This window comes from Rhamphochromis sp. 'chilingali' (assembly GCF_963969265.1).
Source record: "Rhamphochromis sp. 'chilingali' genome assembly, chromosome: 11".
NCBI classification, from domain to species: domain Eukaryota; kingdom Metazoa; phylum Chordata; class Actinopteri; order Cichliformes; family Cichlidae; genus Rhamphochromis; species Rhamphochromis sp. 'chilingali'.
Genome location: NC_137938.1, coordinates 35,425,497 through 35,440,328, shown reverse-complemented (window position 1 = coordinate 35,440,328; position 14,832 = coordinate 35,425,497). Strand labels below are relative to the sequence as shown.

At 41.1% G+C, this 14,832-nt stretch overlaps 1 protein-coding gene across 3 annotated transcripts in view; it reads right to left on the bottom strand.

Annotated features, from left to right (window-relative positions):
* The window catches only part of syngap1b (synaptic Ras GTPase activating protein 1b), a 130,652-nt gene that overhangs the window by 28,462 nt on the left and 87,358 nt on the right, over positions 1-14,832 (bottom strand). For all 3 annotated transcript variants that reach the window (XM_080895992.1, XM_080895993.1, XM_080895994.1), the window contains exons 5-14: positions 11,790-11,943; positions 11,350-11,448; positions 8,491-8,730; positions 6,598-6,933; positions 6,375-6,519; positions 4,111-4,255; positions 3,719-3,955; positions 3,051-3,252; positions 2,250-2,452; positions 138-339 (exon numbers count right to left, since the gene is read on the bottom strand). In XM_080895992.1, the coding sequence (XP_080752118.1) occupies positions 138-339; positions 2,250-2,452; positions 3,051-3,252; positions 3,719-3,955; positions 4,111-4,255; positions 6,375-6,519; positions 6,598-6,933; positions 8,491-8,730; positions 11,350-11,448; positions 11,790-11,943 (1,963 nt within the window). The remainder of the gene's footprint in view (positions 1-137; positions 340-2,249; positions 2,453-3,050; positions 3,253-3,718; positions 3,956-4,110; positions 4,256-6,374; positions 6,520-6,597; positions 6,934-8,490; positions 8,731-11,349; positions 11,449-11,789; positions 11,944-14,832) is intronic.

Here is a 14,832-nt window from a genome sequence, read left to right as displayed (position 1 = left end):
GATATACTAGAGCCTCGATCACACGATGGCAGATTCTTACAGTATGACCAACATGCACGTCATACTAATCTCACCTTGATAAAGGTAAACCTAGCGGATGGGATGGTGATTCCCCGAGTCAGTGTGGTAAAACTCACCTTAGGATCAGGTTCTGTGATATCCGAGCTGCTCGTGCAGTACGCTGGGCTGGATCGGGCCAGGGGAGGGCGTGATACGTAAAACATGTCTTTGGAGGATGCTCGATGAGGATGGTCACGGTCCTGAAAACTCATCTGGGTACGAGATGGCATGACCCCTCCGGTGGATGTAGGGGAAGGCAAACGGGTGATATCTATAGAGCTGGAGAACAGCAGAAACAGGAGGTGAGGAGTCTAACAAACTCTACACTCTTCCCCTATGAACAGTTTATTTAGACACTATATTACTATATTAATATGATTGCAAGTTGAAAGCTAAATACAACAACGCTGGAAGAAGCATCTGAATCGTTTCTTCAGTTGGTTAAAATCAAGACTGAATGCTTCCTCTGTTATTAAACTAGGATGTATCACTCTATCAGGCTTTTATCTATAGCTAAATTCAATGTAACAAGCAAATGTGCGGTGTGTGGAAAGAGCGAGAAGGTCCTTGAACATAGGTACGCTGCCACAATTACATAAACATGAATTAAATATCTTCATTTTGCTCTAGTCATGCCGACTATTTTTACACAGTTTTATGCACTGTTAAGATAAGTTCAGTGGTTCTGAACATAAAGCTGAAATCCCCTCTATAGAGTCAGTGGAACAATCGGAAGTGGATTAATCTGATTAAAATTACGAGTAAGAGGGTAGGGGAAAGTTCTGCTGCAAAAATCTGTATTTTCTTTCTCTAATTTTAGGCTTTTGGAAAAATTTTGTTGGATGTTGTTAGCTTAAAATGTTATTTAAATGAAACCTTAGTAAGGTGTCTCTCCGAGGAGATCTAGGCAACCGAAAGTTGCCATGTGGCACTAGACAGAAAAAACAAGGCTGCATGCAAAAAGGTTCAAGGCCAATTTTCTTAAGCAGCGCTCTGCATTTTTAAATAATGACACAGCTTTTTCATTGAAAAAAATTAGCTAAAAAAACAAATCTCCAGCTGTTACATAAATGTAGTGCAGAAAAAAGAGCCACATCTCCCGTAGTATTTTTACCTACTACTGCACAACAAGGAGAAAAGAAGCATTTGTTGAAAGACTTTTTCAAATATGCACTGCAGCCCCAAACTTTCCTAGACTTCACTTGGCAATGGTAACCACAAGAAGGCAAATGTAAGATGCAGTCAGATGATGGATGTCCTTTGCAAAAGTATTTCCAGTAGTGGGAAACTGCATCACTTAAAAAGAACATCTTCTGGATTTTATTCTCTTGACCAGTGGCGGCTCCTGAAAAAAATCTCAGGGGGGGCAATTTTTATGATATCGACTAAAATGACCCATTTAATGAGTACATCAAACAACACAATTTTAATTTAAATTTAAAATGAACAACCATATTCTGGCCATTTGTATAGATTTGTAAAAATGAACAACCACGACTTGCGCTGGAACCAACTCCGACAAAAAGTCCTGTTGTATGCTTTTGACTTCTCCTTCGTTGCCTGGGTTAGTTGAATTTCGGGCTTGTCAGGTCCCAACTCTTTAACTTGCAGTTTTTCTGCCATTGTCCTTCTGGCAAAAGGGTAGGTTAGAAGCGATCTAACCGAATTTGGGGGAGGCTGTGCCTCAACCGTTAACAATACCGCTGCCATCGTCTCTCTCTGACCTTATAGCTCACTTAGGCTACTGACTGAGGTAAAATTCTAGAACAGCAAATCTTCGCGCGTTTTCTGCAGGGGCGCAATTTTAAGCGCCCCCAAACCATTTAATTCAGCGACGCTGATAGGTCAAATATTTATTATTTTCCCCTGGCAACCATTTAATGATAGGCTATTTCGCTGCATATCAAGGGCGCTTTGACGAGCGCCCCAGAAGAAGAAAAACACCGTTTGTTGGTTGAACTTTAATGAGTCAGCTGGTGAAAATGTTAAAATACGCCTGGCTGTATATGGGCACACACATAGTAAAACTATCATTGATGAATTTTTTAAAAATATATATTTTTACTCCTCCACATTTGGGGGGGCGGAGCCCGAGCGCCCCCTATGGGCCAGCCGCCACTGCTCTTGACACTCTGTGAAAACAACTCAGGTTTCAGCGTTTGAAACTGTTTAAAGTCTCAAATTCCTACCTATTAAGATCCCTCATCATGAGATTTTGGAACTCAGAAGAGATGCCCCTGTTGAAGCTGGGCCGTGACAGCAGCCTGTCCGACTGTCTACCGGGCTCTCTGTCTGTCTGATGGCTGGGCTGCCTCTGGAGGTGTGGGTTACGCAAGGCCATGCTGATGTCATTCAGGAGACGAGGCAAAGGACCCAGTTTGATGATGGCATCCTGTGGTTGGAGGGAAAACAAAAAGAAATGGCACTTTAGCTACATATTCATTAAAAAACATTTTTGTGTAATCTAATGTAAGTGTTTTTCAGTACGTCCATCTCATTCAACACGCACTGGAAATGTAATCACATGGAGTCTGATTTTGTGAAACATTTGAGGTGAGAAAACAACAAGACATTTTTTTTAGATGCAGCTTTTAAAACCGAGTCCTAACAATACACATCGAATCTCAGCACGGCTTAGTCTGGCTGCACAATGTAAGCGATGTACTGTGTTATCAGAATGTTATCAACTGAACTCTGGCAATTCAATTTAAACTGTAATTATGTTTAGTTTTTAGTTTTACTTCACTTATTTTATGACATTATTTCACTTGCATGTGAGAAAGCACAATGTTGTTTTCCAGTTCCAGAGCAGCATGATTAGGAATGCAGCAGTATTATTACATATGAAACGACTACTTTGATGACTATAGTAGGTTAAATTCAGGATACTGTAGCGATAAATAACCCACTGTGGATTTTTTTGACGTATCATTTGATTTTTACCAGTATGGTTGCAGTTTATAACAACAGATATAATGCTTTGTGTTTACCTTGCTGAGTTGAGCCATAACCTCCCAGAGGAGACTGTGCAGTATAGACAGCTCCCTGCCCAGGTCGATGTAGCCCTCAAAAGCGCCTGCATTGCTGACACTGTCCAGGTTGGAGATCTCGTAGAGGAACTGCTGCATGGAGCCCCACTCCATTTCTAAAAACTCATTCATGAAACACATGTACTCCTCTTTGCTTCCAAACCTGCAGGTGGGAACAAACAGAACAGGGCGGGGAGGACATATGTGTGTGACAGGGAAAGTGGTAGAAAAAGAACTGAAAAATATTTTAGCAGGGAAATTAACTCATTCACTGCCAGCCATTGGCAGTGAATGAGTTAAACCCATTGACTCATTCACTACAATTGACGGCTATAGACGTCAATGGCAGTGAATGAGTTAAATTGTAGCTACACTCATAATCTTTGATTTAATAATAGTTTTTTCAAATAAATGTCATTAATTTCAACTGTTTTTGTATTAAAGCTCAAATCTTTAATAGTTTTGGGCACTGTAAAGAAGAAATATCAAACAATTAAACGCATAAATTCATTTATTTATTTGTTTTTGTCATTGATGGTCAGCTTTTTTCCTTCCCTAAATACATGGATTAAAAAAACAGAATTATTTTCATAAAGTTAAATATATGAATGAAATGAAATAAAACTGACTTGGAGAAGTTAGCCAGGTTTTGCACTACTTTAGCGATGAGGGTGAGTGTGCGTGATGTCTGCTCATCTGGATACTCCTGGGTGAGGTTGAAAAGCGATGGCGACATGATAGCAGGACACAGGAAGCGCAGGAAAAGAGAACCGCTGATGAGGCGGTCAGCGATGTCTTCTCGACCCCTCTCAGCACAGCGCACTCGCCAGGAGGCAAAGACTTCCTTCAGCTCTCGAGGGAACACACTATAAAGCAACATAAAAGGTTTCAGGACAAACTAGGTACATTTAGATATTCCACCGAGAAGCTGTTTAAAAGCCTCATCTATCTTTATTATAGCGAAGAGAAATAAACACAGTCTAGTAAAGGAGTTGCTTTTTTTGCATTATTAACTACTCACCAATGGGAATTAACAATCTTGCAGAGTGCCAATTCACAGCACATTCGAAGATTGGCTTGGTGGTCTGGTAATACAGAGGGTGGTATTCTCATGGGGTCAACTTCACAATTTTCTTCTGACTCATACAAGGCCCTTATGAACTCCCCTGCAAGAGACATTTCATTAGCAACAAGTTTCAGTGTTATTAATAAAGAAAACATCATCCACAACAAGATTAATATGAAAGAAATCAATTATGAGACAACAAACCGAGCATTGCCACACTGCCACACTATGCTGTTTAAGTAGTCGTAGGTGAGGAGCTGTCTTATTGGCCAACAGCAAATTACAACAGTAGTTACTTTTAGCTCAAAGTATTTTCATACCAATATAGCATATAGAAAACAATTCTCAGAAATGGACTGCTGAGCAGAATTCACTGCACTGTATTATTGTGTATTATTATTACGAGCACTTAGCACTTACTGGAAATCTCTGGAGAAACTGTCTGTCCCTTTACACTCCTATGCACTACCTTTATGAACACCAAAGCATTAAATGCACTCAGTGTTAGAAAATTAAGAGAAAACTTTACTGAGAAACAACTGAGAAACTGTTTGTCACGGTACTGGGCCATGAGGCCCAGGGTTTAAGTTCTAATGCATTTTTTGTATCCACATGTGTAGTTTAACACATCTAGTTGTTTTCTAGTTTGCAGTTTAGTCCTTGGTTTCTTAGTCCCTTTTGTCATCTCTCCCTGGTCCGTGTGTCTACCTGTCATGTTTCATGTCTCTTGTTAGGTTAAGTTCATGTTCTATCTCCATGTCTCTGTGTTTCCTGTTTTATTTTGAAAGAGTATGGGGTTCTTTGTTCGTTGTAGTTACTGTTACTCTCCCCTGTATTGTCATTATGTTTCCTTCTAGTCAGCTGTGTTCTCATGTGTCTCCACTTCCCCTGATCACCTCATGTGTGTATTTAAGTCCTCAGTCTTCCTTTGTTCGTCGCCGCGTCGTCTGTTCTACTTCCCCCATGTTACACCAGGTTTCAGGACTCTGTGCTGGCCATGTCCATGTTGCTTACGTGAATATGTTTCATAGTTCTTTGTTGTTCCAGCACAGAGTCCTGTTCATAGTTTTCTCCGTCATGTGCATCATTGTCACCCTGTCTTAGCCTTCCCTGCTGTCTGAGTTAAGTGTCAGTTCTTAGTTTTCCCAGTTCAGTTTCTAGTTTAGTTTTGCCTCAGTGTTTTCTGTTGTTTGCCACGTTAATCAGCCCAAATAAAGGCTCGCTTTTCGTTTCAAGTTCGGTACTGTCTCCTCGTCTGTGTCTGCACCTGGAACCTCACACTCCCACATACGGTCCGCCCACCGCAGACCGTGACACTGTTTATGTTATCCTATATATCATTGTTTACTTGGAGTTAGCTTACCTTTATTTAACTTTTATTTTATGCTGTTTTTTTACCCACCTTTTTAAATTTGATAAAGTTTAAGTTTAATTAGGGCTTAAAGTTATGAAATATTAGATGGACTGTGTTATTTATTGTATTAATTGCCCATTTAAGGTGTCTGTAGCATTATTGAATGAAATGATAGTATTTTATTTGTATGTTACTTATTATTATTTCAAAGTACATCCTGATAATGAAGCCAGCTGGTGTACACTGATCACTTTATTCCACCCTCTTATCTAAATATGATCACTTTTAGCCTGTTAAAAACCAAATGGCCACTGCCATGAAGCTCAAGTTGTCCATAAGACACTGAAGTCTTCATGTTCATCCTACAATCCAGAATAATGATGGCTGAATACAATTATGTTAAATAAGTTCTCGATTTCATATGAACTCAAGCAAACATTCATTAATGAAACCAGGCTAACGATAACAACATATCGAGCTCGTTGCTTCCTCTCAGGAAGTCGTATTTCTCGCCTTTTGAGGAGAGCTGCTTCTTGATCTCACCGCCAACAGACTTGTGCTGAGCTCGGATAATCACATAATTCAATATATCATCAAACTCCACACAGCAGTGCAAAAAAGACACAAGTTTGAGTACCACGAAAAAGTTGAAAATAATAAAATTCCCCACACCCAACCAAACTATCTTCTGCATGCAAAAACACTAAGGCATGCTGAGAGAAAGTTGGGTCTCTTAAGTAGGATTTTCCCCCCCTTTAATTAAAAGTTTGGCTATTTCCCAACTTTCAAAAGTTGATCTGCTGAATTTTAAATTGGTTTGAACACAGGAGCGACTAAGTCAAACACTGCAAACGCTCCGACTCACCTATAGCATCCTTGAGGTACTTATGTCCAATCAGTTTGAGGTACTCTTCTATGGCTTTGGTGGCCAGAGTGTTCTCTCTGAAGATAAGGTGTTCTCGGTCGATGAATCTGTCTACCTCACACATTGCCATGTCCGATAGAAAATCCTGGAGAAAAGGGGAACCGAGTTACTATTTTCCTCCTAAAATAGTGTTTGTCAAGTAGAGGACTCAGTGATCTCATACCTTAGCTTTCCCTGTGCTCTGAAGTATATGCACCAGAGCACAGGCCACTTCCTCTTTGCTCTTGACACTCAGCACAGGCTCCAGCACAGCACACAGGGTGCGGTAGTTATTAGTGACATACTCTGCAAACTCCTTATACAGCTCCATGGGCAGGATGTTCATGGTCTGAAAGCGGGATTTGAGGCGTAGAGATGCATTGATGATCTTCCCTCCTCCGACACCAGCTCCCTTGGTGAGAACGCTGGGCTGGATGACTGGGTACCACTGCTCCACAAACTGACGTCCAGTGATGCTTGAGATGGGGATGCTTACGAGTCCTAAGTATGTGCTCTTTTCCTTAGACGTGAAAAGCAAAAACAAACATTAGCTGTGGTAAAGAAACATTGTTTCTTTCAGTTCTGCATAGAAATATTTTAGAAAACTAATCTGAAAGTCGGAAATGTCAAAAAAAAGTTCATTTTAAGCTTCAGCAATGAATTAATTATGAGCAGCAGGACTAACGCTGGATCCCCGGAGTGCTGTTTGAAGCTAGAGCTTTACTGTGGCAGCGTTACTCTTGTACTGAGCTGAAAATGAGAATGACTGGTTTTGTGACTCAGTATTAAGTCACTTACTTCTTAAGTGCTAATTTTACACCTCACAGTATTACTCATGCATTTGCTTTATCTTTTAAATTGAAGTGTTTTCACTTTTAGTAAGAATCTACCCTGTCACCACAGGTGATTACCTCTTTACCTGTGGTATACCCCAAGGTTCAGTTTTAGGTCCTGCTATATTTTCTATCATATGCTTCTACCAGCTCTTAGTACTGTGCAGCAGATACACAGATATACCTTGCTGGAGACCTCTTGACCCTAAAAGCATAGTTGCTTTTTCAGTTTCACCTCTGTAGCACTGACTGCTCCATAAATAACATGACATCTCAGTCCTACAAACCTTCCATTGTAAAGCCCACTAACAGACATTTGGAAATACCATTTGATTCAGCTTTGACGCACACATCGAGAGCAGCTGTTCAGATCTGTCTGCATCTCAAAAATAAAACCAATGCTCTCACACAATTCATGCATTTATTTTCTCATGGCTGGACTACTTCATCTCCCTCTTTTGGGACATACATGAAAAGTCACTCTGCCTGAAACTAGCTCAGAAAGTTCCCTACTGGTTACACGGTCCTGGCTTCTCTCCACTGGCTTCTTGTGCATTTTGCAACTGATTTTAAGAATTTACTGATCACAATTAAAGCACATCTGCGGCCGCAAGCTATGCAGCAAAACAGTTGGCCCAATTTGAACTAGTTCATAGCCTTAGATCCTCAGGTAGGTCCTTCAAGCTGTTCCAAAGTCGAGGCTGAAATCTAAAGGCGACTGTCGGGATTCTTTGACTTTAGAACAACCTGGCTGAGTAAGTACGGCTCAGACAATCAGGGAAATCCTTTAAATTGTGTCCTACAACACTGGCTTGCAGATTTCACTTTATGCGATCTATTTTATTTATATTTTTAGTATTATTTATCCTTTGTTTTGTTTGTTTGTTGTTGTTTTTTTTGCCTCACTTGTCTTATTTGGTATCTTTTCAGGACTTTTATTCTTTTATTAGTATCTATATTGACATTTTGCATTTGCATTTCTGTTTCCTGTTTTGTCTTGTTGCTGTTATAACTATTGCATTTAGTTTATCCTGATTTTGCTTTGCTTTGTTATTAATGATGTTATATAAATAAAGCTAGTATAATTAATGTTGTTAATGTAGATGTGATAATAAGAAAATAAAAAAATAAGTCGATAAAATTCAACTTTAGGATATTTCAATTGTATTCGTTTCAACAACTTTAAGTTAATATAAATGACTCATTTTCAGACCTTTATGCTACCCTACAGTTCTCTGTGTCACCTTGCGTCTCTTCTTGTCTGTCTCCTTGTATAGATGAAGGCGTAGGTTGCGGACAGCTGGCAGGTTGTTGAATTCAAAGTGCTCGCCCCAGAAAACGGTGTCGGTGCGGGGCTTGCTGGTGGTGCGTGCATACAGCATGTCGTCCAAACATAGTTCGCAGTAGTATCGTTTCTTTGCTGGAAGCTCGCGGGCCTCTATGATCCACAGTTTGAGCACATTGTCCACCCTCCGGCTGTTGTCCTGTGTGGAGAGAAAGTCAGGTCAAGCAAGGCCAAGCATGTCTGATAAAACATTTAAAAGCTTTACAAAGACAAGATGATACAATGCAGGAGGAAACATGACAGACGGCAAAGAAAAAAAAGACGTGGAAGCAGAGAGAGTGTGTGCAAATAAAAGGCGACAGCAGGTCAGCCTGCAGGAGAAAAGAGTAAATGACAGGAAATAAATGTCTGGTGACATGGCGGTTTGGCTACTATGATAGTGGGTTGTACTTGATAAATTGCTCTCAACTCTCATCTTGGATACAGAGACAGAAAACAGCATGAGAAACACACAAGAGAAAGAGAACAGAAAATAATGAAGAATGATTCTTTTTATGGATAAAACAAAGTAATCCCCTTAGACATAGAAAAAACACAAATGACACAATACACATGTGCTGCAAACACAATGGACTAAAAATGCTCCTATGGACTGCTACATTCCCCAGCTATATTTGACATCCCCCATGGGAGGAGAGAGTGCTCTGTTGATTACAGAATGATGTTTCAGTAACTGGGAGTCATTTCAATTGGGCTCAAATGCCACTGTTGATGGCCCCCCCGTTTGCTTCAGACTATTTAAGTCCTAATTTAGACGGCCAAATACGTGAGCATCATCAAGATCAACAGCTCTAACGTCTCCATTTGTATGCTCTTTGATAACCAGCGCCAAACACAAGGCATAATTAATTCCAGACCTCTGAGTTTGAATGTGCTGGGCATCTGGTGGCTCAGTTTGCTAGTGCACATACAGTGCAGCAGAGCCAGCATGCGCTCAAGTCCTCCACCTTGATATTATGTTACACATTCCCTTTTGCCAGTATATTTCAATTGTATTACCAAAAGACTAGTGGAATGTTAAATTAAGGTGTAATAAATACTTTTTTCCTGAAAACCGAGCAATCACGGGCAAAAAAAGGAATTAAAAGACTCTAGAAAATTACAAAGAATAATGATAATCCTTCTCTCTGCAGTTAGTCTTATCGCTTATGGTGCATCTGGTCTGAGAAGAAGAGTGCGTGTTGTTTTGGGGGAGTAGGAGGAGAGATTTTGGAGAAAGCGCCTGTTTGGAGTCCTTGGAGCTCTGTGACTCATCCAGGACCCCTGCGGCCGCAGCATCTGGACGAGGCGTTCAACTCTGGTGATGTTTCATCTCAGTCTCGCTTAATAACCCTTTAGTCTCTGGTTGCCATCTAAGCTGCGTATCTCACATGTCTGCTCACTTTTAACAACACTGAGGGGAAAAATTTAGGGAGAGTTTTACTTTACGATGGAATTTGGATTAAAATTAGGATATTAATTATATATGGAGCGAGCATGAAGGGCGATAAGTCTTTTTTAAGATGTGAAGACGCAAATAACATTATAGTACCTTAAAGCGACACTGGAAACGACTTTCCATATGAAAATACACCATCTTGTAGTGTTTAAAAAATACAAGTATATCATCTGCAAAAACTGGTGTCAGATACAAGCACATGGAAAACGAACCTCATGTTAAAACAACATCATGCATTTAATTAAATTGCTTGATTTAACCTCATAAATGTGTCTGTTGTCCTGTCTTCCTCCTTTACAGACGGCTGCTCCTCCCTGAGCCTAGTTCTGCTGGACGTTTCTTCCTTTTAAAGGGACGTTTTTCATTCCCACTGTTGCCAAGTGCTTGCTCATAGGGGGTCATTTGATTGTTGGGGGGTTTTACCTTACAATATAGAGTGCCTTGTTATTGTGATTTGACGCTATATAAATAAAAGTTAAATTGAATTTTTCAGGTTCACAAAATAAATGATTATTAGCATAATCAGTCCTGTAGTGGTTAATGCATGTTTTGAGATCAGGAGGAGATAGATAAAGTGCAGCATCCACAGTAAAATATGAGGCCCCATCCATTGTAGCAACTAAGCATGACCAGTGCCCCGAAAATTGACTTTTACTAGCAAGTCTGCCTGCACTGCTTATATTTTCCAAAGGAAAATAAAGGCAGACAACGTTCTCCATAGATGCAATAATGATATAGTCTTAATCAAATATTAATTTGGGAAAGTTGCCTGTCTTACTTATGATAATTTTATGATTAGACAATCCGATTTCAGGTCCAACAAGTGGGGTTTGCTCTGACAACAAGTCTGGACCACTTGAGAAAAACTACCCATAGATTTTTACTGCCACAAATTGTCTTGTGGTTCTTGCATGAGGCCCATTGTCTGTAGAGAGCAACAATAAAAGACCTAGACTCACGAGTGTTAAATCTTTTACTTCCCTATCAAAGTATCACAGACATGCTGTGCAGGTAAACATCAACCCGCTGTGTTCAATTTACTTATCACATTACCTGATTTGTGGTTTTTCAAAACAGCATTTTGGGTCCTCCCACCATCGACATTACCTTGTGCAGCTTTAATATTTTGCTTGTAGAAGCCACTAAATTGTTCAACACAGACACACACAGACACGAGGATGGAGTTCACACAGAGAAATGAAGCGGTGCGCTCTTATTGAAAACACACAACAACGGGAGACGGGGAGGAGAGAGAGAGACACACAGACAGAGGGATCATCCTTTTTTCTTCCTCTACCGCATCCCTTTCTCTCCCCTCACCTTGTTGGGCTTGACAGCTCTCTGCAGGTTCTCGATCCATTTGTCTCTCTCTGCAGCTGAGCGACACGCAAAGCACTTGGTTCCCGATGCCGTAGTCACCTGAGGTTAGCCAATGGTAAATTCAACAACCACAGCCATTAGTCACTATGGAGACTGCAACTAAAGCGCCAAAATAATGACTTGTATTCACTCTCAACCTCTGTCATGTTCCACTAATGAACAGGTGATGGAAAAGCTGAGAGGACTTAGGCTCATTTAAATGTCCTTATTTTCATTTTCACATTTAAAAAGAAAAGAAAAAAAGCAATCCTATTTGCATTGCACATCACTTTCACTTGTCAGGGTGGAAACAACAGTTTTAGTGTCATTTACTGCTCTGTACACTCTGTGGTTGTGTGCGAGTGTGCCGTGGGCTCTCCGCTGAGCAGCTCAGTTCTCACCTCAAAGCAGTACTCCTGTCCCAGGATGCTCGAGTGCACAGGTTTGATGATAGCGTCCTCGTCCAGAGTGAGGTCCAGGGCCTCAGCGGCACTGCTGGGAGAAAGCAGGGACTCATGGGAGTGGGACTCTTTGAAGCTCTGCATCAAACGGGTCCTGGGAGAGCGAGAGTCGTGAGAGTGAGGAGAGTGAGGAGGCTCTTTTATTAAAGGTCGCTTAGACTTCAGTATTCAAGAAACTACAGGTGATTTCTTCTTGTATGCTAATTCTCCAAATGTGTTGCTTCACATTTTCATCTTTATCTTGCATACTGAAAAACAGCCAAACGAGTGCTGCACAACATACTGATAATTTTGGTAATAAGCAGCTTATCAACACATTCATCCATTCTCTTAATCATTTATCAGGGTCACAGGGGGACTGGGGCTTATCCCAGCTGTGATTGGACGAGAGATGGCGCACACCATGTACAGGTCATCAGCCTGTTGCAGGGCTATGACACAGAGACAGACAATCATTCACGCTCATCTGTGGCCAATTTAGAATCACAAATTAACCTAACACGTCCTTGGTATGTGGAAGGAAATCAGGGTACCCCAAAAGAAGCCATGCAAACATGAAAACTCCACACAGAAAGGTCTCCTTTTCTGTGGTCCTGGCTAGCTGGGGTCCTCCTGTGTGGAGTTTGCATTGTCTCCCTGTACCTGGGTGGGTTCTCTCTAAACCTCCTCCCATATATATGTTTGCCAGGTTACTGATAGGCTGGTTAGATAACTGAGTACCCAAAGCATTTTTGTACAACTTGCCTCATTCTCCCATTCATACATTACTTATTCTATGTAAGTGCTTCCTGTCTAACATTCATATTCTGATGGATGCATCAGAGACTGGAGCAGACAGGGATTAGTAGGGGACCTGCTCTACCTTCTGAGCGAGCCCATTTGTGTGCTAGCCCTGTGACAGGTATGTACCCCACCTCTGCCCCACTAATAGCTGGGACAGGCACCAGCCCCACCCAACTGCTTATCAGCAGATCATTTACAAATATATACCAAATATATATCATCATGCTATGGTTTACATATACAGGTGGCCACTTTAACATTTTCTTACACAGCATAATTATAAGAATAGGATATTTTTTGATACGCCTCTCAACACTGATCTACTGTGGCACCTACACATAACAGCTAACCTAGCAAAAAAACAACAATTTTAAATTATTTATTTAGGCACTTTGTTACTATCAGCCTGTCTCAAAAGGACATAATCGGTTCCCAAGAGTTGGCAGTTTGTCTTGTAATCGGAAGGTTGCCGGTTCGAGCCCCGGCTCGGACAGTCTCTGTCATCGTGTCCTTGGGCAAGACACTTCACCTGTTGCCTAATGGTGGTGGTCAGAGGGCCCGGTGGCGCCAGTGTCCGACAGCCTCGCCTCTGTCAGTGCGCCCCAGGGCAGCTGTGGCTACAATGTAGCTGCCATCACCAGTGTGTGAATGACTGAATGTAGTGTAAAGCCATACAAATACAGGCCATTTACCATTTCTTTAGTTGAGCCTCTAAAAGATGCCAACACAGTTTGACAGGAATAAAACTGTATTTTTGCACCAAAAAGGTAATAATTTAAAAGCTTGCGTATTTCAGCAAGATATAAGGGGTGACTCAAGACTTTTGCAACTACACACGACCAAGTTTAAATGTCTATATCTGATTTAAGAAGCTGTGGTAAAATGCAGCACACACAGTATTAACACGGTTTTCTTTACAGCTGCATTTATGGCATTTATCCGAAACATTTTAAATAACCAATTAAACAATTCTTAATAAATCATTAATCCTGACACACCTGTGCTCACAGCCCACACTAACAAGCAAAGGAGGTCTGTGCTAAAGCCCATTCATCATCACCTACTCCCACCCACACACACATGTAGAGAAGCAGGTAAAATCATAGACCAACTCAGGAAACAGCCACACAGCCACTGAAACAAACACACGATGGCACAGTGAGTCTAACCAGATAGCCAGGACAGATGGTCAGGTGTGATGAAGCCCTTCAGAGAAGAAAGGGGGACGGTAGATTAGGAAAAAGGAAAGATAGAAAAGAAGCTGTATATCCTGCGCTCTGTGTCCGGTTCTTGGCTTCTCCCCTGTTTGGGCTCAAACTGTTTTTGTCTATGTTCAATCATAACGTTCCACAACAGAGCAGTGATTGCATGTACGGGACTGAGGGGGAGAGAAACATAGAGAGTGAGGGAGAGATAAAAATAGACCCAAAGGAATGAGTCAGATTGAGGGTACCATAGAAGAGACGAGAGAAAGAGTGGGGGAGGTCAGGAGAGGATGTGAGAGAAGGAAAGACTGAGAGAGAAAGGGCTGAGGCCTCAGGGATGGAGGGAGAAGACCTCTCAGTGGAAATCATGTTGATTATGTAAACAGTGGATCCTTTGGAGAGGAAGAAAGTGAGAGTATGGATTAGAGGAATGAAAGAGAAAGGGAAAGGAGGAAACGCAAGGGTCGGGATGGATGAAGGGATTGAGATGAGAGGAGGAGTGATGGAGGTAAAAAGGAGGTCTATGCAAGGTCTCAGTGGACAGACATAAAAGACGAAACACACACACACACACACATGCATGCAGACACCTTGCAAATAGTCAGTGCATCACAACTGATGAACTACACACCTGGAAAAAAAAAACTCAGGGATTAAAGACTAGGAACAAGGATACTGACATTGGGAAGGTGAGCTGAGCTTTGCTGTAGTGATCTAAAAGAGAACAAACCTGACAACAACCACTTTGCAAAGAAAAGCAACTGAACTGAAGCCACTTTTCAATTTCAAATACTAATTAAGCTCAAGACCCATTTCACTGAATTTGCTGCTTTTGTCTTTTATTAAACTGAAACAAAATGATTGTTGATCAATAAGGTTAGACAAACACTGGCAAAATACAAACTGAAGGCTAATAGTCAAACTGGGTTGTTTGACTCATAATTACTTATTAGCAATAAAACTTAAGCCTAAGCAACGGCTCTCTTCTTTCTTCC